The following is a 26,196-nucleotide window of genomic DNA, read 5'->3' on the forward strand; positions in this document are numbered from 1 at the left end:
TTTTTATTGTAAAATAAAAACTGAAGTGAATGTATTTATATTAAGAAAAAGACATCGTTTTAAACCTTAAAAGAAAAATTGTTCCAAGGTAGAAAAAAAATGCTAACAGAAACAATTACTAAGAAACATTCTTTAATTTTTCCTCTTTTCTTTTAAAAGGAAATTTAAGGATTTTTAAACTCATACAAAACTGTTTTAAATTGTACATCTTTTTGTGCCGACAGCATACTTTGACATCGTTGCAGGTTGACAGTTACAAAACATTGAACACAAATGAAAAAAAAAAAAAATATGTACAAAAAAAAAAAGCACCTTTCATGAAGGGTCAAAATGCCACCAACAATAAATATCACAATCTCAATTATAAGCTTACATTTGTCTGATAAAACTGAGGAAGACAATTTTCTTAAAATGAGAGAGAGAAAAAAAAAAGACTGTTAAAAAAAATCTAAATAATCCTGATGGGATTTATTAAATGGCATTTCTATCTCTTAGGAAAACAGACTTGCAGGAATACAAACACTGGGAAAATGGGACACTCTCACACAAGCTCAAAAAATTCACTCGCAAAAAAAGAAAAAATATAAGACTGATTAGAGACATCTCTCAATAAAATTTATGAATGCATTCAAAGTGCCAAATGGCTGTGGAGACAGATTGCAGTCTGAACACATCAGTGAATAAGTGAAACTCTCTGCACTTTGTACATGTTTGAGATATACATAGTCATTTCTAAGGAGGTGCCTGCTCCTCTGGTATAAGATCAGAATATGGCAGCTGCTATTATGGCTTGTTTTATTTTTTTTATTTTTTTGCTTTCAAAACTTGTGTTAAATGTCTCGGCTGGTAGCTTTGGACACTTTATCCGCAAGTGCTGAATGAGAGCATGAAGGTGGGGCATGCAGCACTGTGTGCTTTATGACCCTGGAGGAGCGTGCACCAAGTGTTGAGGAGGAGAGGCCGACCCAGAAGCCTGCTCTACCAGACTTCTGGGACTTCAAACAGGGAGGTTGTAGAATCTGACGCTGGAACCAAAGATGGAGACAGTCTCAAGTTAGAAAAAAAAAATTCCAATGAAAAATCAACCTTTTTAATTCCCACAATTTCAGTGTCAAATTTTATGTGTCGTATTTTCCAGCCAAATAAAGTAATAAAAATCCTATACAACTTAAAAGAAATTTGACTTTGTAATTTAACACCTTGATATTGGGCCTCTGTTTCTTTAAAAACTGCTCTTTCTGAATCTCTGCCTTCAAGAAGTCAACATGGCTCCTCCATTAACCCTTTAACAATGTTTTTACCAGCACTGCACTGAGATGCAACTCCCATGAAGAGCTCAGCAGATGTGCAGTTCCACCAGCTGTTTGCCAATTGCTGCTGGCTAGTCTGAAGGAGCTGAGTGAATGAGTCAATGGGCTGCTCTGTGAGGCAGAACCTCCGCAACTGAAGCTCTTAGGAGGAGCTCCGTCCTCGTAGGCGGAGCTCCTCCTAGATCCACCCAGGTGTTTAGCACAGCTGAATGGTTGCCACAAAATACCAAGTGATTTCTCAGACATGCATGAGAGAATCAAAGCCACACTCCAGGCAAGTTTTTGATGAGGGAATAACATGCTGTAAGGCTAAAAAAAAAAAAAAAAGTTGACTTGAATTAATACTGCCTCTTTAAAAATCTGTTTTGATTGTTAACTTAATTTCACAAAATTCCAAGACATCAATATCAGCGTTTTATTTTGCATCTAAACCAAAGTCAATTCAAGAACCTTAGAAGTAAAAGATGCTTTCCGGATTGGAACCCTGGGGTAGAATGATGTTTTCCTGGGGAGTTGCACGCTGAACAGAGGCGTATTTCAGTTCAGTCTCATCTTATTCAATATTCAGGCTTCTCTTTTCTTTAACTTTTAGATAAGAGCTTCATTTTATTTGTTTTTGCAAAGCAGCAAGTGGTATTTTAAATATAATTTATACATTATCCCAAAATGATGTTTATATTTTAATTTGTAGCATGCTATAAATGTTTTATTGGAAGAAAAAATATTTACAGCAAGTGAAAAATGAGCCTATACAGGTCCTTCTCAAAAAAATTAGCATATTGTGATAAAGTTATTTTCCATAATGTAATGATAAAAATTAAACTCATATTTTAGATTCATTGCACACCAACTGAAATATTTCAGGTCTTTTATTGTTTTAATACTGATGATTTTGGCATACAGCTCATAAAAATCCTAAATCCCCGTCTCAAAGAATTTGCATATTTCATCCAACCAATAAAAGAAAAGTGTTTTAATACCAAAAAAGTCAACCTTCAAATAATTATGTTCAGTTATACACTCAATACTTGGTCAGGAATCCTTTTGCAGCCTTCAATGCAGCATGGAGGCAATCAGCCTGTGGCTCTGCTGAGGTGTTATGGAGCCCAGGATGCTTCGATGACCTTAAACTCATCCAGAGTTTTGGGTCTTGCGTCTCTCAACTTTCTCTTCACAATATCCCACAGATTCTCTATGGGGTTCAGGTCAGGAGAGTTGGCAGGCCAATTGAGCACAATAATACCATGGTCGGTGGTTTTGGCACTGTGAGCAGGTACCAGGTTGTGTGTAGCCCATTTCCTGCACACACCTGTGCACGGTGGCTCTGGATGTTTCTACTCCAGACTCAGTCCACTGCTTCCGCAGGTCCCCCAAGGTCTGGAATCGGTCCTTCTCCACAATCTTCCTCAGGGTCCGGTCACCTCTTCTCGTTGTGCAGCGTTTTCTGTCGCACTTTTTCTTTCCCACTGAGGTGCCTTGATACAGCACTCTGGGAACAGCCTTTTCGTTCAGAAATTTCTTTCTGCGTCTTATCCTCTTGCTTGAGGGTGTCAATGATGGCCTTCTGGACAGCAGTCAGGTCAGCAGTCTTACCCATGTGAGTAACTGGGAGTTTTTAAAAGCCTCAGGAATCTTTTGCAGGTGTTTAGAGTTATTTTGTTGATTCAGATGATGAGGTTAACTGCTCGTTCAGAGAACCTTTTCATTACAAGGTAATTTTTTTGAGATAGGATTTTTGGGTTTTCATGAGCTGTATGCCAAAATCATCAGTATTAAAACAATAAAAGACCTGAAATATTTCAGTTGGTGTGCAATGAATCTAAAATATATGACAGTTTAATTTTCATCATTACAATATGGAAAATAATGAACTTTATCATAATATGCACATTTTTTGAGAAGGACCTGTAGATTCTTTTAAAAGAAAGGCTAATTGCTTCCGGTCTTTGATGAATCGACCCAACAACCAGTCTGCATAGAGGAAAGCCCTGGTCATCAAATCCCATACCCCTTACATTTCAAGTCAGAACATCTACCATGAACAAAACCACTAACCCCGCCTCTTCAGGTAACCACAGCAGTGAATAACTTACCGTCAGATTTCTTCTTCTTGCTTTTTTGACCTTTCCTTCCTGGAACTTTTGGGGTTTGGTGCCAGGTAGCCGTCCCATCAGCATAGCTGCCCGAGTCGGCACCTTCTGGACTTTTAGCATCTGGGATTGGACTTGATTCGGCCGAATACGAAGAATTTCTGCAGGAGATAACGAAACATAAAGCAACAGCAGAGAGAACCTGGACAGCACAGAGAAGTCGTCCCTCCACCTACGTCATCTTCAGCCAGCCTTCTGAGGTCTTGCTCTCCACGGCTTCAACGCTCGCCTGCCCGCCAACGTCTGGAGAGAGAGACGGGTCAGACGAGCTTAGATCAGGAATCAATACACTGCACTTGTTACTGGTGAAAAACCCGGCATTAAGTGAGCTAAGAAAACCTTTAAGGAAAGGAGAGCCAGGCTTGATTTACTACATTTCCCTAGTCGGAACACTGAAAAACCCACAAAATCTCACCAAGTATTATTGTCTAGTGTCTTGTGCAAATATCTTAGTACACTTGAATTAAAACAAAACTAATTTACAAGTAAGTGCTAATTCCACTGGCAGATTTCACCTAAAACACATTTTTCCATATTATAAAGTGAAATAATCTGCCAGTGAAACAAGCATTTTTATCAATATTAAGGAATTACTGACTTAAAATTATCTCATATTTTTGTTGGAAAGTTACTTGTAAATTAGTTTAGTCTTATTCTAAGTGTACAAAAGTATTTGTACAAGGAATTAGACAAAAATACTTGGTGAGATTTTGTTTTAGCAGCAGAAAACTTTTTTTATCCTTGATCCAAAAAAAACATTCGACATGCTCTGACGAGATTAGCCTATTTGTTTTTTAGGGCCAATACTAAAATGTATTTTAGTTAGCCAATTACATAGATTTCACATATAAAAAAAAAAAAAATCTAATATTTGCGATAATTTTTTTTTTTTTAAATCACACAAAGGTTCCAGCTGGAACCTTTATGCTCTTCTGGTACGCCCATAAATCTGACGTACAAGTGACATCCGTTAACAAAAAACAATCAGGTTGGACACTGAAAAAAAGACTTTTGTGTTCAAGTTGTGTTAAAGGACATAGCCTATTAGCAAAGCTATTCAACCCTAAAATAGCATCTCAATGCTAAACATTTTGCAGTTAGCACAAGACGTGCCCAATGCTAATGTCAGCATTAAGTCCACATTTCCAAGGAAGAACTTTTTTCAAAGTAGCTACATAACATGGTAGAATAGCATCTATATGATGGTTGAATAACAGATCATTCAACCATCCGGCCCCTCTAAGCACAGCCCCATCTGTCCTGCCCATATAAATACATGCATATTCTCTCACACACCATCATATTTGATCTTTTTGCTGCCAGTGCTGTCTGGGAATGAGTAATGGTTCCAGCCATCCCCACAAACGCCATCGTCGCCTCCCTGCTCCCCCTGAGTGGGACTGATGCTGCGTTTCCTCCTGGAACAAAATCAGACAACCGCAAACTAAAAACATGTATGCACCACAAGCTACAACCCAGGAAGGAGAAAAAAACAAACAAAAAAACACTGAATGATGTGTGTGGAGAAAGCCACTTGCGGCCCCACCTGGAGAACCCAAACCCAGCAGACGTAGTGGAGGAGGGGTAGTGGGGCTTCACCCAGCTGTCATCCCCCCAGGTTTTAGCTGGCTGGCCGAGCTTCTCCTTCTCCTGCTGCTTTCCCTGGATGTAGTCTGCGTACGTCTGGATCTTGTAGCTCTCTGCGTAGCGGCTGGTGTTCATAGCTGGTGGAACAGAGCTCCTGTTAATGCCCAACGGCGGTCCATCTCTCCGGCATGGCTGCGCGAGACTTACCGATCTGCACCTGGTCCGTCTGACTTAGAGAGACGAAGGCTGAGGTGTCGTCTATCCACGACACCTGGATGTTACCTGGGTGTGTACGACAAACAAAAAAAGGTGGATCAGCAGAGTAGTATTGGATTAAAAGCAGAATACATACATTTTCTGATACCTTACCAAAGGCACTGAAGAGCTGGTAGAGGTCACTAGTCTTCCACTCCTTGGGGAAGGTCACGTACAGGACATGGTCTCTCTTCGGCTGCACTGTTGAGGGAAAATAAAAGAGTTAAGGATTTGACAACGGTTCATTTAGAAAATCTACTTTTTAAAATACATTACATTGTTAAAACAGCTTTCAGACTGACACCAATGCTATTTAAAGGCCAAAATCTAAAAAACCTAAAGTTGAGGGGTTGGGATTGCAAGAAAAAAACTGCATTTTTTTCCCCCAGTGATTAGAAATCAACTCCACTCTAGTTTTTCCCCTCCTACACCCACCTCCTCAAAAACATCCTACCAAATACTTACAGCTGAATCCACAATAGAAAAAGAATAAAGAAATTAGAGAAAGTTGTGTTTCGGTAGTTTACTTACAATCTGGTCCGGTGATGTTGAGGTAGGGTATGTCGATAATCCGCATCAGAAAGAGCCTAAGTAAGCAAAAAAAAACAAATTTTAAAGTTGTAAAACAAGAAAACGTGATCTTGAGCATTTAATAAAAAAGCAAACAAAAGCGCTTACTTGTTGAAGAAAGGTTCAACTAGTTTCGATCGTGGGGAGATGTAAGATATTGGCGGCATCAGGAAAGAACCTGCAAAAGAAAGTAGAGAAAATTTAAATGTGTGTTTAAAATGCAAATAGTTCAGAGTTTACAGACTATCAATATGTTTGTCAAAATTTGACAATAAATTGTTCCTGAAATTATTGCGATAAAATGATAATATTGTTGTTTCCAGACATTTTCAAGTAATGTAAAGGTATTGCCATAATAAAGCAAATTTACCATCTCAAAGGCTAATAAACTTTCATTTTTTGCATAACACTTCACACTGGAACTAGAATACATTTTAAATATCTATAATAAAACCAACCAAAAGCAATAAATAAAATGGAAATAAAACCCACATGCAACCAAAAGTAGAACTGAGATTGGTTGTTTTACCCAGGTGGTTGGCCATGGAGATGAAACACAGGCCGGTGATGTAAGCGTCGTATCCGGCCTCGTGGAGCTGCTCCTGGGCCGTGTCGTAGCTGGGGAACCCCTCGGCGGTTTCTATTGACGACAAAGGAGGAAAAACATCCAGCGGTTGACTTTTGGGGTCATTACCAGGCATTTCAGACACTTGCCAGGCAATTTGTGGTTGCCTGGTAAGACTCACCAACTTGCGGTGGCTTGAACGGAGTTTCTTTCACTTGTTTTTCAAGCTCTGCCAGAGACGTGTTGTTGATCAGCTCCTGTTGGACAGATGGAAGATCTTTGCTCAGAAAAAAGATTCATCACAGTTAATAGAATCAGAATAGTGAGGTGAGGTTGGATTTTACCTTAAATGGCTGAGTGGAGGCCATCAGCTTTGTGTCTAGTAGTCTACAAGTGGATAAAAAGCAAATCGATAAATCATCCAAAACATACAAAGAAAAACAAAAAACACTAGGGCTGGATGATATGGCTGAAAAAATGTACCACGAAATAAGTGTTTCATATTGGTTGATATTTAATCATCAATTAGTTTTTTGTTTTAAATAGAAGTGGACAATAACCGTTGGCACCATAAATTATGATATCATGAAAAATAGCACCATAACATGTTTGGTGGGGTTTATGTTGTTTAAATAAAATCAAGCCCTCAAGTTCAAGTTACATTAGTATAATTGGAGAAAACTTTATGATTTTTTTTATTTTTATTTGCTCATGTCAGAAAACTAAAACATAAATAAATAAAAAGTTATTGTGCATGTCTAGTTTTAAAAAGCTGACATGCTGCCAAGCCGGAGGCATTTTACTCAGTTGTCTCTCCAAACCGTTTTTTACTTTTATCCAGTTAACTGAAACTGCTGCTGCACAACAGGTTGTTGTTGGGTAACCACAAGTTACTGAAGTTGCTGCCAGGTAACGAAAGAGTGAGTGAGTTAGTTGATGCGTTGCACAGTTCGCCGTGAAAGGTTTGGGTTGCCTGCATCTCCCAGAATGCCGTGCAGTTCTGGATTGGAGTTCAGTGAATCTATCGATACTGATCACGTTTCTATTGTGATATTTATCGTTACTGATTTATCATCCAGCCCTAGCAAAAACTAAGTAGTTTAAGACAGAAACTATGTTTTCCTAAGAGAAACATTACCTTGGGAAAACACACATTGCAACTTCTTTAAAATCTTGAAGGTCCTTAAGAAAAGAGTAGGGACATAATCAGACAGGTTAGAAGTTTAAACAATTCATTCAACACAAAAGGAATGGCAGAAGGATTGTTTTATTACCTCTGGCAGCGGACAGTAGAACTGGTGGATGGTGTGCATCACATCCAGAAGCATGTTGTGGCCAACCACCAGTTTACCCTGTGAGTCAGAACCCCAAACCATAACATTAACCCAAACATTATGGAAAAATTCTGCATTCTTCCTTTTAAAACTAAGGGTAGGCGATATGGACTTAAAGCTTTATCACAATGTTTTGTACTACTATTGTGATGACAAAAGTAACGATAACCATTTATTCTACTTTTAGGTAACTTTACATGTGGCTGTGACAATATGACAAGTTATAATACACTTCTTTACAACACCAATCACATAAAACATGATTTGTGTCACTAAACTGCACACACCAACTGCATTTAGTCCTATTTTCACACTTATTGACGTTTACTGATACTAAAACAGTGAAGAAAATAGGAAAACCAACAACATTGCAGACAGTTTTGGGAGAGCAGGGGTTCGAAACTTTTAACTGAAATTTGTCATAGCAATGATAAATAAAATTTCTTATATAGATAAGAAATTTAAGACAATTAATTATGAACAATATGATAAACTTAAAACTGCCATTAAGCATCAGGTTTGTATGTGATGAAGTGAAATGAGTGACTCACAGATTTAGAAATGGCGTGGATGACCCTGGAGAAGCCTACAGCATTATTGAGCTCCTCCTAGTGGGGAAAGAGGAGAAATGCAGGACAGAAACGGGTGATAAAAGCACCTTGTTCCTCATAGCATTTATATTAATGCATCAAGGTTTCCACACCAATACAGAAAACCAAGCATCTCATGTTAGGGGTGGGCGATATGGATAACGTAAAGTTTCATCACAATATATTGTGATATATTTCATTGCTTGTTTTTTAAGCTACTGTATAGCTGTGACTGCATCAGAGCCCCACAAACACAAATACTGCTATAGAGAAATGTTCTTATATCATCGTTTTATCATATTTTCACATTTATTAATGCCCTCATTGAACAGTAGAAAAAAACAAAACATTAAAACTACTACGGAAAAAATAGACTTTTTTTAAACACCATTTGGAATTTATTGCGACAATATTTATTCTTATATTTGCACTTTACACTCGGACACTTCAAAATGTTGCACTGCTAAATTTATCTTCCCATGCTGCTACATTATTCATACTTCATCCATTTTGTACATTCCTATTAATATACATTTCATTTTTCTACTTCTTGTTTTTATATATTTGTAAATATTTTTCCTATTTATAACAATTTGATCTTGTAGCTAGTTTTTATAATTTATACTTTATATTTGGATATAACTGGGGCCGTGACTCTCAATTTCGTTCCGCCTCATGTAACACGTGATGTGAATGACAATAAAGTCTCTTGAATCTTATAAGAAATAATGATGTATAATAAACGATACAATAAACATAATAATAAACTCACCTGCTCCTTCTCCAGTTTCTGTTGCTCCCTCCTCTTCTTCTCCTCCTCGTCAACTTTACTGATCTGAATGAAGCGCTCCTTCTGCAGACATGACCAGTTGAGTCAGCAACTTACATCCACAAGGTATGAAAATGGAAGAAGAAATAAATCCGACGTATGCGTACCTTTTCTGTTTCCAATGTTTCTACATGAAGACCTTTGGGAAACCTGTGATGTCAAGACATGACAGATGTCAATTTTAAATGACGAATCAATAAAGAAATGTTAAAGCATGTTCAGTAGCGCTCACTTCCAGCTCAGTGTCTGGTATATCAGCTTTCTTTGGAATCTGAGGAGGAAAATATATACATTAAGATGATAAAAAAAATAAATGCAAAAAAAAAGGATAGGAATGGCTTTTAGAGAAAAGAGGAAACATTACCCTGTACATGGGTCCAAGTTCAGAGTTTTCCCGTTTCCGTTGAAAAGCCTCTCAACTTTCTCTCTGAATTAAAAATGCACAGAAAGACAATTCGGAGAGACTTTAGATAACATCTTCCCACAGGGTTCAAAAGGTCAAAGAAGGATCCCCAACTTATACTGCGTTCTGCGAGTTATTGTCAAAAGTAGGGCTGGATGACACGGCTGGAAAAACGTAGCACCACATAAGCACTGATTAGTTTTTAGTTTTAAATATCAAAGACTGCCAAACTGGTGGCGTGACTTTTCATGTTTCATCCAGTTTTCACCCATCCATAAACAAGGCGATCTCCAGAGCAGCTCCACTTACACCACTTTGTTGATGAAGTCTTTCTGTTCGTCGGGTACGTGTGCAGGGACTTTGGAGGATGACGGGGAAATAAAGGAAGGCGTCCCGAGACCGTTGGCGTGCTGGTTTCTCCGTTCCTCCGTCTGCTCTCTCAGCTGAGCTTCCTCGTCTTGATTTAGGTACGGGATTCCTGAGAACGCAGAGAAAACCTGTTTAATACCGCACAGGAAAATTTTGATTTAGGGCTGCCATAACCATTGGCAGCCAAACTCTCCTGAAAGTTGATTCTGTGGCATCAAGGTTCCCTCTGTATTGAGGGAACTTGTTGGATAATCGTTTGCTATAATCCAAACAAGAGGAGGAAAGAATGCCATGCAGACGCTTTAGTCGAATTATGTTTTGTGCTCAGAGTCAGAGCAGCATTTAAAAAGAAATTGTCGTGTCTTTAAACCGTGAGACGACTCGCATGCACAGGAGAAATGGAAAACTCCACGCACCAAAGCCAATGGACACAAGGTCAGAGTTCAAAACCCAATTTTTGCTGCAAGTCAACCATGCCAAGAACTCCACCACTGTACAACACCCATTTTAATCAATAATCTACCACAAATGGTCTTAATTCAAACAAAAAGGTGTTATATACTATATCAAAGACAACAATAAAGTGAGTATTTAAAAAAGATTTTTTTGACTTCAGTGAAAAACTTTACAGGCTTCTTAAAATATAAAAACTAAGAAGTTTGCATCAGAGTGACATGTTTAGAATAGACGTCTGCTTTGTTTGTACTGAATTGAGACTTTCATTCATCACCTATGTCAAAAATTGTAAATATATAAATATATGAAGATTCTTTAAAAAGACTAAACAGCAGTACCTTAATTTTGGAAAAACCTTTGAACTTTTCTGATTAGCAAGCTGTTGGGTTTTTCCTAAGTTTTAAAAGGTCAAACATCTATAGTAAATAGAAAATATATTTTTGTTCATAAAAAAACAAAAGTGCAGTTTTTACCATGACCAAACACCTTGTTGAAGTCAAATCCCTGGCTCGCCAGGAAGTCAATGCTGGAACTCTGGAATGGCAAAAGAAAGCACCAAATATGAATTTAAAAACAAAAAAAACCATCAGTGACGAGCAGAAAAGCCATTTACATCAGACGTCGAAGCTACGAGAGCCCCAACAACATAAAAGCTGCGCTTACTTGACAGATGAACTTTATGTCTGGAGACGTCCGACTGAATGGTTTCGGGAAAACATAAAAGTTAAAAGGCTTCGTAATGTACCTGTGGAAAGAGCGGAATAATAATAAAAAAGTTTATATAGAATAAGGAGGTGTGTGGGCATGGCTACACAAAGAATTGACAGCCTCAATAAAAACGACAGCAAACGGTAGATAAAAACACCAAAAAGTCACAATTTCGTACTTTTGCAGACTCAAATATCCATGGATATCAGTCCCTCCATAACTTTATAAGACATTAAATATCCTACCAATGGACAGATGGGTCAGTAAATAGATATAAAGGTTTATGAATGGATGTGCAGAGTGGCAGCAATTAGATAGATGGATAAACTTTCATATAGACTTTTTTTTCTGCTGCACTATGCTTGATACAGTCAAACACATTTCATATATTATACTCGTATGCTGAAACAAAAGGGAGAACACTGCATTTGTTTAGCAGACTACCAACATAATCTGTCCCAGATGTTGTCTGTGTGATCTTTTAAGTGTGTATTTATGCAGAAGAGGAAACTCACTTTGACTTAGCAGAGTCGTATCTGAATGTACACAAGCCAAACTGGAACATGAGAAAGTCCATGGAATGCTGGTGGGTAAAAACAAAACGTTGCATAAAATTGGTATTAATAATAAAAAAAAAAACCTCAATGTCAACCAGACGTGTTTACAGCACAGTTCTCCTCGGAAACAGGGTTTTTAATAACCTTTTTCAGCTTCGTGTATCTCTCTTCAGGTGTATCCAGCCCGTTGGTCAATGCACTGACATTAGGACCGTCGCTTATACCTGAAAGAAAAACCGTAATTTCACACATATCGTGGTGGCTTCTTGTAATTACGTTTTAGCCAGAAAATGCGGAGACAGTAACCTGAAAATTCTCCATCGATGGCAAGAAAGTCAGCCTCCTCTATGGCGCTGTACACTGTGCTTAAACAGTCTTTAAAATCTAGGGAAACATAAAGTGGGTTAACGTTTAAAAGGCAGAGGTCTGGGGAAGTTAGCAGGCAGCTGAGCACATTTAGGCAGTGATGCTATCTAGCATGCTAGCTACAAGCTGAAACACATATACTGCGATTTCGGTTTTTATCTATAGCATACACATATTTTGCTAAGTAGTAGAGTATGTTATGTGCTATGGGTTTCATGGCAAGCAACAACGGGATAGAACTAAAACCAAGGGCGGGCTGTCTGCTTACTTTGTCGTGTAACCTCCATCCCTGCAGAACGACGGAACCGGGGCTGACGGCTAACCTCAGCTAGGCTTTGTCAAGTGGCTTTTAACTGTTCGACAAACACTTCCGGTTTGTCACCACGTTCCTCACAGCATGGGACGCGGAGCCTCGTGGGGCTCTTTGATATGGAGATAATTTTAGTTGAAAAATAAAATAAAACAAAAAAGCTGAATAATACTTTTTTCATATTGTCGGTCAAAAGTTGCATTATATAAGGGACCACAGATTATTCGGAAATAAATTAAACTTTTCTTCTACTCTTAAATTTACATTTATAAATGACCAGGGCCAGTCAAAATCTTTTTCAGGCCCTAAGCAGATTTTCATTTGGGCCCCCCCAATTCCAACATGTCACGCCAGATGTAATCAGCATACATCATACCAGTATAACACTGGCAGTGTTATTATGGCTGTTGATTTTAACCTGAGGAGTAGCGATCTAAAAACAAAAAAATTAAATTCAGAGTGGTATTTAAATATGCCATATTATTTTACTTATTTGAAAGTAACACCAGTGAATAAACACAAAATTTACAGTAAGCAAGTTAATAAGTTTGATATTTTATATTTCCCCAAACAGTGGCAGCAGCCAACATCAGGATGAGATTAACCTAGTAACAACTCTAAAAATAATTTAGAAATAGTTTTTCCATGTGCAATAGCATTAGTTTGTATTATTCAATGTCATTTTATATATCTGTATACATATATAAAATTTTTGCAAGCTTGGTGCTCTTGCAGCCTTAGAAGCTGCTTAACTTGCATTACCCTGGGCCGGCTCTGACAATGAGCGCTGACTTTACTTGACTTTGTAATATACAAATCTAAGATAATTTATTAGATATTTTTATATCTCTAGAAGGTTTTCTTTTCATTGTTAATGTCAATGTCAATTTATTTATAAAGCACTAGTTATACAGCAAAAGTACTGCACAATATTTTTGAAATACTTTGCGATCTTCCTGTATGCTATATATCCGCATACATTGACATCATATATTTCCTGCAGTTTCTTTGAAATGGTCAAATGATTCAGTAAAATTAGACTAATATCAGAGATTTTGGATAAAAAATTTAAAAAGGTAAACTTTATATCAATGTTAAAAGACTATAAAGAATGAATTTGTAAATGTTACAATATCAGACAACATTGGACAAAAAAACATTCAATAATAAAACAACAACTGATGGCATGTTATACTTTTACTAAGAATCTAAAGTTTAGAGAAGAAAAACAATGCATGGATCCTTTTGTTTATAAAACCACTGCCTTGTCATTGGCAAATTTCAGCTACACAATATATGCGATTGCCAATAAGATAATACTACAGTGATGATGGCAACAGTGTTGTGGTTTGGCTGCAAATATTTTCAGCAGTAAAAAAAAAAAATTAAAAGTTTCCACATGGATAAGAATTGCAATAATTACCAGTTCTGACACAGAATTTCAGTTTCACCTCATTTTCTTTTTTCCAAATTTTTCTTAACTCTTAATTTCTTAAATACTAATTTTATAAGGTTTTACGGACCAAATGACAAGAAAGTAACATACTTTCCCACCATTATGAAACATCCACTTTCCTCAGTAAACACACTTTAATCTTTTTTGTAAAGTGGGGAAATGAAAAAGTTTTAATGTGCACATCTGTAACCAGTAATTTGTATAGCATAAGATCAGGTCAAAACATGTAGCAACAGTCACAGCAGTAGCAGAAGAATTCCCAGCTGGATAAAAAGCCCATAGAGCTCATAATAACAACAATTAAGGGATTTTTTAAAATTTTAAAACAGCTTCAATAATTATCTATTATTACCTGATAAAAATTGATGGTTGAATTTTATTCCAGACTTGTTTACAAAGAGGTCTAATGTTCATCAAGCATTAGGTGCAGCCTGTGAACTGAAACGCGCCCTCTTGTGGTCGGTGGACTGTATTACAGGTGAACTACAGATCATTTGTTTTAATTTATATCAATCTAATAAAAATATAAAATCCCTACAATACAGGTGAATAGGAAGCAACAAATTGTCTTCAACAGAATGTTTGTGTTTTCAACAAAACAAAAAGCAGTGACTGTACCTTTAACACCTGAGAACAACAGTTGAAAATTCATCGCTGCTACATTGCTTTATTCCACATGAACCTCACCCTCACTTTAGTGGCTTTGTAATTTTCCCAGTTGGTTCATTTTGCTCCCTTTGCCTACACTGTTTGCATTATAGCTCCAGCAGAGTGAGATTCTTGAGTTTGTGTATTTATTTATTTTTTATTTCTATTTTTGTCCAGTCAAAATCGTCCAGTCGGGAAAGGTCTCTATCTCTCCTGCTTCGACGAGCCGCCGGTCATGGTGTGTCAGGGTCAGCTTGTAGCGTAGCCGAACTTTACGCTGAAAGAACAGAAAAAAGAATGATAATTTAAAAAAACAGGCATGTTATAATCATATAAATTCACACACAAAAAAATATTGATTGGAAAGTGACAATATGACAGGATTTTATGAGATACATATCATTCAAACCATTTGAAAATAAAATTTGTTTAATTTGTATTGGGAACGCAGCTATACGTTTGATTCAACTCAAAGATCCAGGCTTCTTGAGTGCAAATCAACCATTTCCCCACTGAGTGACAATAAAGGTTATTTCTGCTCTTCTAATTCATTTGCATACTTTTACTAAAGCTATAATTTACAGACAGTATACAAATTCTAATTTGTATACCAAGTGTTTGTATACTTTGGGTGAGCACAAGCAGAAACAAGCAGACTCTTTTCTACTCACACTTTCAGGATTGGCTAATAGCAGGACTTGTGAGACTGCAGGTGGAGGCAGCAGAGGGTTGAAAGGAGGAAGCTGAGTCTGGGAGGCCGGCTGAAGCTTCACCAGCATGCTCTGAAGTCAGAGTTAATGTCACAATCAGCAATGTTCTCAGTTTAGGAACGAACATTAGAATATGGATGACCAAAAAGAAGTAGGTCAAAATGAAACAAAAAAGATATTTGAGGCAGTTTTAAGACTTTTGCTGCATTTATTTATCCAATCCTTGTACCATTAGAGTATATTGTGCAGTGTGTGCTTAAAAAAAAACTGAATTTGGATGATTGTAAGACAAGAGACACAATAATAAGAAAGTTGAAAAACTTCCATCATTTGTTGCTGTCACGGAAAACTTTCACGTTTCGCTGTTGTGTCAGAGTGCTGCGGTAAATTAGGTCACCCTCCGCAAGACAGAGAGAGGCTTTAAGATCAAAACAGGTAGTTTGATTAATCTGCATTATGTAATATTAACCCAATACATTTTTCAGATTAATTGCATGCGGCAACATTGACAACCCTAATTTATACTCAATTAACTGAACATACATGGCAAGACAAGGAACTATGTCACAGCAGTTTTAAAGACTCAACAATGAAGTAATGACTAAGAATTAACTCAATGAAAACTACAAGACTTTAAGCTGATAGACCCCATCACCATTTTGGATTTAACAGTGTGACTCGTTTTATTTTTTTTACCTTAGGGACGGCGACTTGAAACACGAAATCCTTCACGTCGAGTGCAGATGTGTTCACTGCGGACATGACGGCCACCGCCACACCTGGATGACCTGACGGACAGTCTTTGGCAAAATGGAGGGACACGTGGATCCCAGCCGTGTTGTACAATGTGATTGGCTCCAATTGACCTACAACACATAAGAAAAAAAAATCAGATGAAAAAAATTCAGAAATACAAAAACTGAGTTTGTAAGTTACTGAAGTCACTAAGCAAATATTGTAATGGCAAAATAAATGAATTGTGGTGTTTTTCACAATCTTTTTACATTTTGGATTTTGTAAATAACGATAGAGCAATATGCGCTGCTTCGCTTTGTATTCAGGAGGAAGATAAGATCATTTACACGTTTTAACCCGAGGCTCTTTGGAGAGTTTTCGTTCTTAGCTGCAAACTGTAAACCGGAGGAGACGTACTGGATCTGATACTTTCTAAAGGAACAAAGATGTCCTTCAGTGATGGAGACGGATGGCGGCTCTCTTGCAGTATGAGCGGCGATCCAAAGTCTCCATTTGGTTGTTTATAGGATTCCAATCCGGGGAACTGCTTAGTCGGGGAGTTTGACCTGATAACACAAACAGTAACAGGAAAAATCAAAGCAGAGCATGTGATAGTGTGAGTGAAATTACTCATTTTGTTTATACGGTATACACTTTTATCTTTCCATGATATTTGTTAACTAGTTCTATGATCATTTTAAAATGAATATTATAAAATTGAAAATGAGACATTTGGCTTATAGGAAACGCCCATTCAGTTCAATTAAAAAGAATGTTATTGATCCCAAAGGGATATTAAATGTTGTAGCTCATATTATCTAAGGTTCTTCTAGATGTAGAGGATGATGTCTGTGGGCAGGAAGGAGCTCCTATAGTGGTCTGTATTGCAGCACATTTGAAGATGCCTCTGACTGAGGACACTATGTTTTGGGTTGACCCTGTTTCTCTTAAAATAAAGCAGGACTCCTTAGGAGTTTCTGTCAACAAAGATGACAATCTTTTCTTACCAGGTGTTTGTTCCGTCTGATGAATCATTGTTTCCTTCACATCCACGGGCTCTCAGGAAAATTTCTCTCCCTCCATTCTGATTACCATTAGTCATCTGAAAGCCTTTGTCAATCTAAGAAATAAGAGCAAACACTTTTGTTATGCCATCTGATAATAATAAAAAAAATATATGTTTAAATCTTTATCTTTAGACTTATATTGAGATTTCACCTGCATTAGTTCCTCATAATACGACTTTGGATTCTGCTGGATTTGCTTCGTGTCTAAATCATCAAACTCTGTAATTTACACAACATGACTATAAATAAGGAATTGTCTTCCTACTCATTGATACATTGCAACAAATGCTTCAAATGACATCTTACCAAATTCCTGCTGTGGTGCTGGAAAAAAGCTGTCCTCCAAATGAGAGTGGAAAACGGGCGAAGAATATTCAAACTGAGACGATGAATCCGCTTTCCTTTGGATCTGTGGAGAGTCCAGAGCTGATAGGTCGATGAGATGGTAGCTCTTAATCTCTCTGCGGTTCGTCGAACCTGAACAAACATGCAAACGACATCTGTAGATATACGACAAAGACAGACCCAAAAGACAATAAGACACCAAATCAGGTCTTACTCATGCTTTTGCTTGTCACTTCTTCACTTTTACTTCTTGGCCTTCCCAAGTTACACGTTCCTCTCGCCATCACATCTTTGTAGGCATTCACCGCCAGGGTCAGATCGTCATTCGCTGTCAGGATCTGCGCTAGAGCCGTGTCGTCATCTGTTGTGTCGCTGGCCAGCCTGAACAAGCTGGGCCGCAGTCGGTCACATCGCTCATAGAGCTCCTAGTTCATCACAGAGATTTAATGTTACAGGCAGCAGAGCTATACATAGGGAGAGAGACTGATGCAGGACAGACACTGAAAGTCCTGCTGTATACAAAAGAAATAACATCCAACACTGGGAAGGAACAAAAAACAAGAGGAAGGAAGCAAGGGAGGTAGGATAAAAAAAGGAAATAAAGAAGGGACAAATAAAAGAAAGAAAGAACAAGGAAAGGATGAAAGGAAGGAAGGGAATAACGAGAGAAAGAAGGAATGAAACAAGGAAGGAAAAAGCAAGGAATACTATGCTTGTCACATTCAGCAATAAATCAATTAATCACATGATAAACTAAAACGAGCTGAGTAATTTCCATTTGGATGATTTATTGTTTTTCTCTTTTCTCTCTTTCTACCAAAAACTGTATGATAAAAGTCTTCAGTCTGGTGCTTTGGTCTCAACTAGACATTTTTTTGATAGTTCTGTTTACAGAAACGTCACAATTCATTCTATTTGTCGTTTCCTTTGTTTTGTTTATTTATTTTGGATATCGTCCAGTTTGAGTGTTAAACGTTCATCGGGCATCTGGTCAAGATGCCTCCTGGACGCCTCCCTGGTGAGGTGTTCCGGGCACATCCCACCGGGAGGAGGCCTCGGGGAAGACCCAGGACACGCTGGAGGGACTATGTTTCTCGGCTGGCCTAGGAAAGCCTTGGGGTTCCCCCGGAGGAGCTGGAAGAAGTGGCTGGGGAGAGGGAAGTCTGGGCCTCCCTTCTTAAGCTGCTGCCCCCGCAACCCGACCCCGGATAAGCGGTAGAAAATGGATGGATGGATGGATAGACTTTAACTTTAAAAGTTTATGGATCTTTGAGAATGCATTATTGTGCCATTTATTACTTAAAAATTGTCTTAAAACAATGATTCTATCGTTCATTGCGATAACCACTGGGACAAATTAAATCCAGCAAAGTTTGTTTCTGTGACCGGCCAAAAGAACACACAGAAAAATATGAAATCAAAATCCCATGCTTTACCAGAGGAAGCTAAATTAACTTCCTGAGCAGATGCCTGACCCCAATCCTTCTGAATATTTATGGTCGTCGGAAAAATTATAAAATCCAAAACATTCTTGAAATCACAAGACGCTGGAACACTGACAGATCACACAGTGATATCATGAGACTGCAGTGCTCTGGCTACATGTTTGTATGGGGGAAAAAAAAATAAAGCCACAGCGTGTAACTTTTGTAAACATTGTGGGATTTTTTTTTGTACATATTTGGCAGATAAAAAAAAAAAAACTGAACTCATTTGCCTTTCCATCTGGATCCAGACTGAAATCTGGACCAGTTCCTCCAGCGTACCTTGACGTCGTCGCTGGGCTGTAATGACGTTCCAGTCACTATTTGCTGCTCCAGTAGTTCTCTGAGCTGCTTAGTGCTGCTTTCCACCTCCGCTAGAGTTGACTCGCGCTTTGCCACTTTCTCAGCCCTTTCCTGCTCCTATAAACACACGTCGATAACAATCAGTTCAGACAATCATCAAGGCAGCCAGCAGCACCACCTCACTCCTCACCTCTTTCATTGTGCTTTTAATGAGCCTGTTGGCCGTTTCCAGGTCTTCTGGGCGGCCACTTTTCAATAATCTTGCTAGGAGCTGATAAAGGACAGACATATTAGCTACATGGACATTCAAAAGGCATATAACTATACATTGTCAGATGCTGACCTTGGCTTTGTCCTCCTGATCAAAAACGGATTCTGTGGTTCTTTGAGGGGGAGGAGCCATGATTAGAGTGTCTGGTAGTTTCGGGTCTGTCTTTACGATACCTAAGATAGGAGAAAAAGTAAAGCTTAGATCATTTCAGAGATAGAAACATATTTAAATGAAGTTTTCTGTTTTTTGAGCCAGTGATCCTAGTGTAGTGATTTCCTGTGTGTTTGTGTTCTGGTCACCTTGTTTCTTCAGCATGTTGTACGCTTCCTGAATCTTTGGTTCTTCTTTGAGCCACAGGGTCCAGCCATAGAGGACCTCTGTCACTCTGTCTTTAACTTTCTGTGGACTCCAGGTGCCAAAATACTGTACAAAGAAACAAAGTAAAATAAAGATCCAACCTGTCAACTATTTGCAATTACATTCTGCTTGTCAATTTCATGCAACTCCCCCTGAAAAGCCAGATTTGTGAAGTGCAGCTCCTCCTGAGTTACCATGGATCTCTTGACTGCCATTTTGACCTACTGTTTCAGAATATCAAACCAATTTAAACACAAGTAAACTGCTGTCAATCAAGCCCCTGTGCTATGATACAGCTTCTCCCACGAGAGTAGAGCCTGTAGTGAATAGTAAAAGTAGTTAGCATGGCCGTTAAGCCAACAATACCAGATAAATGATTTTCCTGTAATGTTTCTTCACCATCAGCGGATTTAGTAGCGCATTCTCGAGGATGGCTGACAGCACTAAGACCCTCCTCCTGGCACTGATTGGTTGTTTATGACCAGGAGAGGTGTGTTTCTTTAGACAGCAGGAGTGGCAGAGGAAGAGATGGAGAAACTTGATATTTTTATAGATATGCTTGGATGACGTCTGACAGGGTATCCAAATAAAAGCAGCTGAATGCTCCTTTTCTCAGTTATGCTTTACTTTGTATTAGACTCCAGCATGAAATGCCAGCTAACATTTTTGAATTTAATGTAAAATATTTCAAGGGTTGTGAATTGCTTTTCAGGGCACTGAATTTAATTTTACAATTTACTTGGTATGTACTTGGAGTTTGCATTGTGGAAAACCTTCATATGTAAAGAAGTAAAAAAAACAAAGCAAAGCACACCATGTTTGAAACAAGGATTAAATCTTTTTTTTCCAGGTGCTTTAAAAGTAAACAAAATAATCGAAAGCAAATCTAGCTACTTAAATGGCCAAATTTGGTGTTAAGTACTACTTGTCTAAATCTTCAAAGCTCATAGTGCCAATAAAGCAGCTCAAATAAAAAGAAATGCATGCTGCTGCAGAACTTGCATCTGATAAATTCTGAGCAAGAGAATTCTAAAAAAACATACATATATATCAGATATCATAGGCGGCTTATCACAGAAATTAGGATTCATAATGTGAATCATAATTGATTTCAATACTGAAAGATAAGTCTGTGGCAAGTGGTACCTTTGGTGTTAAGATTTTAATAAGCTCATTTAGAAAGCGAAACTTGGCAGCCTCGCTGTGGAACCTCCTCCCACAGTTGTTCATACATGCCTCCAGAATCTGGAAAACACCAAAAAAAAAATAAGACAGGAAAAAGAGAAAATGAAACAGAAAAAAAACAAGAGGAGAATCAGGGTTTTTTTCCCCCATCGCTAACTTGCGGTTAACCACCCCTTACATGTCAGATGATATGAAGCGCATGACCCTTGAAATGTTGCATTTCATGGCAACTTACTGACTGAAGCCCTGCATAGACTTCACAGTGGGTCTGATTGCAGATTTAATCGCCGATGTCTCACATTTTCATGTGGTTAAATTGTGAAATGACACATTTTACTCACAAGACCACGCTCCCTCCCCTACGGTTAACACAAAGACAACTGTTTTCTAAGTGAAGTGAGCACGTCTTTTAAAGGAACTTTAAAAATGCAGCATGATGTCTAAAACGGTCCACTATTAAAACAGATGAACACTATATAAACCAAGCAGGACCAGTTTGTTTAGAGATTAAAAGGGGAAGAATTTACATTTAAATAAACAAAGGAATTTTTAAAAATAGGAATTTGGCAAAGATAAATACCTGTTTTGGTATGAAAACATGCTACAAAGTATCAAAAGAAAGACAAATTTGGCCGATTTTGGTTGAATTAATAAACAAATTCTAAAAGTTTGTTACTGACAGAGGCAGTTCCACTAAAGACATAATTGCAATTTTTTCTTCAGTTTTTATTTTCATTTTAACAAAAATCTGAATGTCAATAAGTATTTATACGCTTACTAATAACCTTTTTAGAAGCATTTATTGGCATCAGAGCAATCAAACGCTTTTAAACATTTGCTGAAATATATATATATTTTTTAATTACCGTAAATCTGCCTGTGGGACGAATAATTACAAGCTTACTAATCTGAGTAAAGAGTTTGAGTACTAACAGTGAGCGCCTGCAGAGCCTCCTTCTCCTGCGGGGACTGGACTTTATGGGCAAGAAGACGCAGAGCTATCTGAGGCCTGAAAAAAAAATACAAATAAAACATGACATCACATTGAAACAAGTGAGCTGGTCACGTAGCAACTCTGTGCTCAGAAATTGTGATATGCAAAAGAGAAGTGGGATCTAAATTCCTAAAAGACAGGAAAGGTCTCTGAATTTGCACTGAGAGAAGAGTTCCCCCTCTTTTGACAGTTGCACCACCTCCAAGTGGTGCAACAGAAACTATGGTCAAAACCTGTGAAGCAACGGTTTCCCCAATGCCTTGGTGGCGAGGAAATAACCACCAAAAGCAACTGGTCTGCCCTCAAAACTCAAGCTGGTGCCTAAAACCAGCAGAGGAGACCCTCTGAGGCTAGTTTCAAAAATGTGAGATAAAGAAACCCGCTTACCCATCGGTTTCTTGGATGACCAGCTTGTAGAAACCTTCGATGCAGTCCCATCTGTCCTCCTGATTATGTGGATCCGTAGCCTTGTCTGATCAAATTATACAAAATAAGTGAGTTAAATGCAAAAAGACGACTACCTACTGAGCATAAAAGACAAACAGATGTGTTTTACGGCAAAATTCTTTAAGCGGCGTTCTGTTAGTGCACTCGTTTCACCAGGTGGAAAATGGATAATCATCATGATTTCAACCGGAGAAGGTTTGTGCTAGCTTTCTTGTTTAATACTCTGATTTGCTATAGCCGATTCTCTTGATTCTTCTAAACTTTTTCCAACTTTCCTGTCAAGACTGGCTGCGCAGTGGCACAGTTGGTAGAGCTGTTGCCTTGCAGCAAGAAGGTCCTGGGGTCATTCTTAATAAATTATTATTATTTACTTAATAAAGCTAACTAAAAATGCCGTAACCAAACAGAGCTTATTCAATTTTCTTAAATCAAAAACTCAGAAAAGCAGCATTTGAGGAAGTAAAAGTGTGCACAAATAATCAGGAAGTTGCATTTTTGGAGAAAAAAAAACTAAACAAAAAGGGTGTCTGTTGTAATTGACAAATCAGCAACAAAAATCGACCATAAATTTCCTGTTAGTGATTGTGTTCATGTCACAGCACCCATACTGCATTGAATTACAAAGAGGACAAAGAGAAAGTCTGTCAAAGTTAGTGGAGATACAGGGAAAACACCTTTATAAGCAAATAAAAAACAAAAAAAACATGATATTAACATGAGAAATTCAGAAAACACTAGCTATATGTTATGGAAGATGAAGGCACCATGCCAAGAAGAATGCAAACTATCATCTTAAGCTAAGAGAATGTAAGACGAACCACCAAGGCAGGGAACCAGAACAGATCTTTGTAAATCTCTACAAAGTTTGTCTTTTGCAAGAGCAACATGCATTTGGTCCAAAATCAAAACCTTCAAGCTCAAACAGAGATTACAGCTGATCACAATGTCAAAGCAAGCAACAAAAAAAGACATGAAAAAACAAGTTTATTGTCAAACATAAGGCACAATATATCACAAATATATCATGATCACAGAATCAGAGAATGCAGTATTCAAACTGCAAACGACTGGAGTACAATAATTGTTGGCCAATATATCACAATTGTGAACTTGCAATTTTCATGCTTAAGAAATATTTACCCAACTGAACAACGGCTCATGGTAGCACAGGTCCCCACCAGACAACAAATGACATTGCCCAAAGTGCTGAAGGTCAGAGTGAAGGAAGCACAAATGAGAAAGAGAGGAAAGGCGAAAATAAGCACATCTAAACCTATATTGTCATCATAATATTAACCAATACTATCACAAGATTTTCTAATATTGTTCAGCCAGAGTGAAACAGACAGAAGCTGCCGTGAAATATTAGATTCAATTTGATCTATTTACTGTGACCTTTATCTGGAGGACTTTGGAAGGCAATGTGAGAGTCCAAGTTGTCTAATGAAACTTTGACATGCGAAATAGGCCATTAGGTAGCAACACACCGGTCCAATATTGATATCTTGATATAAAAAAACAAACAAAAAAAAAAACGGAGCGACGTCATGCTTTATTATTTATTTTACATTATATTTAGATTTCCTAATTACACTTTCTGAGCCATTTGATAGAAGGTCTGTTGTAATTTATTTTAACAAATTAAAAATAAACTGTGTGTAAAATGTTTGACCAAGCTTGTGAAGCTATTAGTGTATCAGCTATAAGTGTGCTGTACTGGTGTAGAGTTATCAAATAAATGTGTAATTCAGTACATTTATGTCTGTGTTTTTAAAAAAAATAAACATTTTAAGTCAGTGCAGCTCTGTTTTTCTGCATCGGCCGAAAAAGAAAATGGCTCGGTGGCTAAACATTTCTAAGTATTCCTCGGGATATTCACAAGTGTGTTTGAAATATTACGACAATATGCTCCAAATCTTTTTTTTTAAGCTTAGTGGAATCAATGATTGTTTATTTAGTCTATTGAACAGGAATAATGAACAGGAGCATTAAGTTCAAGGTAAAATATACTTTCTACCAGATTCCAGCTTTCAGAAGTGATTTCCGTTTGCAGTCTTGTCTTGTACTCCCGTTTAAGGAGGAGTTCAACAGAAACGCTATCCAAAGGGCACCATGACCCAAAACCACCCATCAAATCAGTGGCATTTAAGTGAGTTTATTCACAAATAGTCTTACGTTTTGGGAGAAGTTTTAATCCAGTACTGTTTACATTACAAAATTAAGGCAAAGGATGACCTATACTGGGCCTGTCCACTGAAGGGTTCTTCCTGTTAAAACACAGTTGTTCCTTTTTGCTTCTTGCCACAGGCTTGCTTATTATGAGGGATTGCGGCAAAGTTAACGGCTGAATCAGTTAGACAAATTTTTACTGCTTTGGTATGATAAACTAAACTTGAGTGCTAAGTATGCATGTGAATGTGATTCTGTCCATGTTAATAGAAACTGTATGCTTTGACATTTTTGTTTATGAATTAAGATTCACTCGTTTTTGTAAAGTGTTTTGAGTGTTGGTGCGATTCAAATAAACAGAACTGAATTAAATGAATTTTAAAAATCCCATTGTTTCGCAAACCAAGTTCAGTTTATATTTAGGTATTTTAATCTGAGGACTGAATGAAGGCATTCATGAATTTCTTCACTAAGTGTATTTAGTTACGGTAAATATGGCTTGTTTACTCTGTAACCTGTGCTTACCTATGCACAAGTGCAGGAAACTACTTAAAACACTTTGAGTGGATTTCTTGTCACCAGATACTAAACTAATAATTTAATTTGTTAGAGCTCGCGCACAGTCGGGCACAGACAAAACCGCTCGAGCGCGTCTCGGGCACGCGCGGGACCTCAACAACTTCCTGTTGAAGCTAAAAGTTTGTACCAAGACTAATTTTTTAACAAATTAAACTGAACACGGCCGAGCATTAAACCCGTACATAAAATGAGCTAGTGGGATCCCAGAGCTCAAATGCTGACGGTTAGGATGACGTTCAACAGCGACAGTTAGTGGGAGGTAAGTGACGAGATGCAAGCTAAGAGCTCTGTCTCTTCTGCAAATGAGTAGCTGAAAACCACAACTTAACCCTTTCTCGCTTTATTTTTAACTTACTGAGCCACGACTCCAAAGTGTCCCGGCTGTCATCACTCGCCATGGCTGCCCAAATTCCTCCACCGGTCCGGAGACAGCTGCTGACCTGGGAGCGTCTCTCTAAGGGTTGAAGCGGAGGTGTCAAACAGTTGCTTGTTTATGGTGACATGTGACACTCACGCACAGTCAGTCACACTTCTGCCGCTCCGACCAAGTTAAATGTTACACCCTCCAACATACTCCACCCCATTTTCGATTTAGACGAAAATGCTCGTCTAAATCTACATAATACCGTAAAACCTTCCTGTTGTTAAAAAACATATTCTTCATAAGAAGGGTTAACCTCAAAAGTGTATTTGTGTATTTTCTTTAAGTCTAAGCATATGCGACATGAAAAATGTTATGCCCCTAACTTTGACGATACATAATAATATCAAAAACACAGTTTGCAAATTAAAGCATTTTTAATCTATATAATTTATAGATTACTGTCTCGGAGTACACCAGAAAGTTAAAAAAAAAAAAAAAAGAATTATATATTATATATATATATATATTCACCTTTCTAAAGCAATGGCCCAAGTCCTTTATTTATTTTGCCAAAAATGACTTTTGAAAATGTATCTATTTATTTAGCTTAAAAAAGAAAGAAGCTTGGAAAGAAAGAAGTGATATATATGAAGTGATTTTTTTATTTTTTGCCAAAAGTACTTTTGGCCAAAAAAAAATGACATAGACCAATCTTTTTCACAG

The 26,196-nt window shown here is 37.8% G+C and overlaps 2 protein-coding genes across 2 annotated transcripts; both read right to left on the reverse strand.

The window, feature by feature from the left end:
- Positions 1–115: 115 nt before the first annotated feature.
- Positions 116–12,453, reverse strand: parn (poly(A)-specific ribonuclease (deadenylation nuclease)). The gene is made up of 26 exons (XM_008437942.3): positions 12,318–12,453; positions 11,990–12,067; positions 11,828–11,907; positions 11,642–11,709; positions 11,082–11,163; positions 10,892–10,952; positions 9,903–10,071; positions 9,555–9,617; positions 9,423–9,461; positions 9,298–9,340; positions 9,134–9,214; positions 8,323–8,379; positions 7,712–7,789; positions 7,576–7,619; positions 6,782–6,824; positions 6,619–6,694; positions 6,402–6,512; positions 5,981–6,050; positions 5,834–5,889; positions 5,417–5,503; positions 5,255–5,329; positions 5,007–5,184; positions 4,757–4,878; positions 3,637–3,703; positions 3,404–3,561; positions 116–1,025 (listed from the first exon to the last, which is right to left on the reverse strand). Exons 1-26 carry the CDS (start codon positions 12,334–12,336, stop codon positions 979–981), a joined length of 2,052 nt encoding a protein of 683 aa, XP_008436164.1. The 5' UTR covers positions 12,337–12,453; the 3' UTR covers positions 116–978.
- A 1,513-nt stretch (positions 12,454–13,966) lies between these two features.
- LOC103481937 (ADP-ribosylation factor-binding protein GGA2-like) lies at positions 13,967–25,688 on the reverse strand. Its single transcript, XM_008437812.3, has 16 exons — positions 25,465–25,688; positions 22,302–22,386; positions 21,854–21,929; positions 20,882–20,980; positions 19,678–19,801; positions 19,451–19,551; positions 19,298–19,378; positions 19,087–19,224; positions 17,535–17,745; positions 17,282–17,452; positions 17,127–17,194; positions 16,916–17,028; positions 16,326–16,474; positions 15,870–16,039; positions 15,135–15,245; positions 13,967–14,740 (listed from the first exon to the last, which is right to left on the reverse strand). The coding sequence occupies exons 1-16, from the start codon at positions 25,505–25,507 to the stop codon at positions 14,627–14,629; spliced, it is 1,854 nt and encodes a 617-aa protein (XP_008436034.2). The 5' UTR covers positions 25,508–25,688; the 3' UTR covers positions 13,967–14,626.
- Between the last annotated feature and the right edge of the window lie 508 nt (positions 25,689–26,196).

This window comes from Poecilia reticulata, chromosome 1 (assembly GCF_904066995.2).
Source record: "Poecilia reticulata chromosome 1, P_reticulata-male-v2, whole genome shotgun sequence".
Classification (NCBI taxonomy): Eukaryota; Metazoa; Chordata; class Actinopteri; order Cyprinodontiformes; family Poeciliidae; genus Poecilia; species Poecilia reticulata.

Bases quoted from the DNA above. Each gene is read 5' to 3' on its own strand.
- LOC103481937 (XM_008437812.3), bottom strand. From the start codon at position 25,507: ATGGCGAGTGATGACAGCCGGGACACTTTGGAGTCGTGGCTCA. The intron at 21,930-22,301 runs GTAAGCGGGTTT...TTTTTTTTTCAG, and splicing joins GTCATCCAAGAAACCGATGG to GCCTCAGATAGCTCTGCGTC. The intron at 16,040-16,325 runs GTACGTCTCCTC...TATGTGTTGTAG, and splicing joins TTTAGAAAGTATCAGATCCA to GTCAATTGGAGCCAATCACA.
- parn (XM_008437942.3), bottom strand. The intron at 5,890-5,980 runs GTAAGCGCTTTT...TTGCTTACTTAG, and splicing joins GTTGAACCTTTCTTCAACAA to GCTCTTTCTGATGCGGATTA. The intron at 5,504-5,833 runs GTAAGTAAACTA...TTCCCTCAACAG, and splicing joins CAACATCACCGGACCAGATT to TGCAGCCGAAGAGAGACCAT.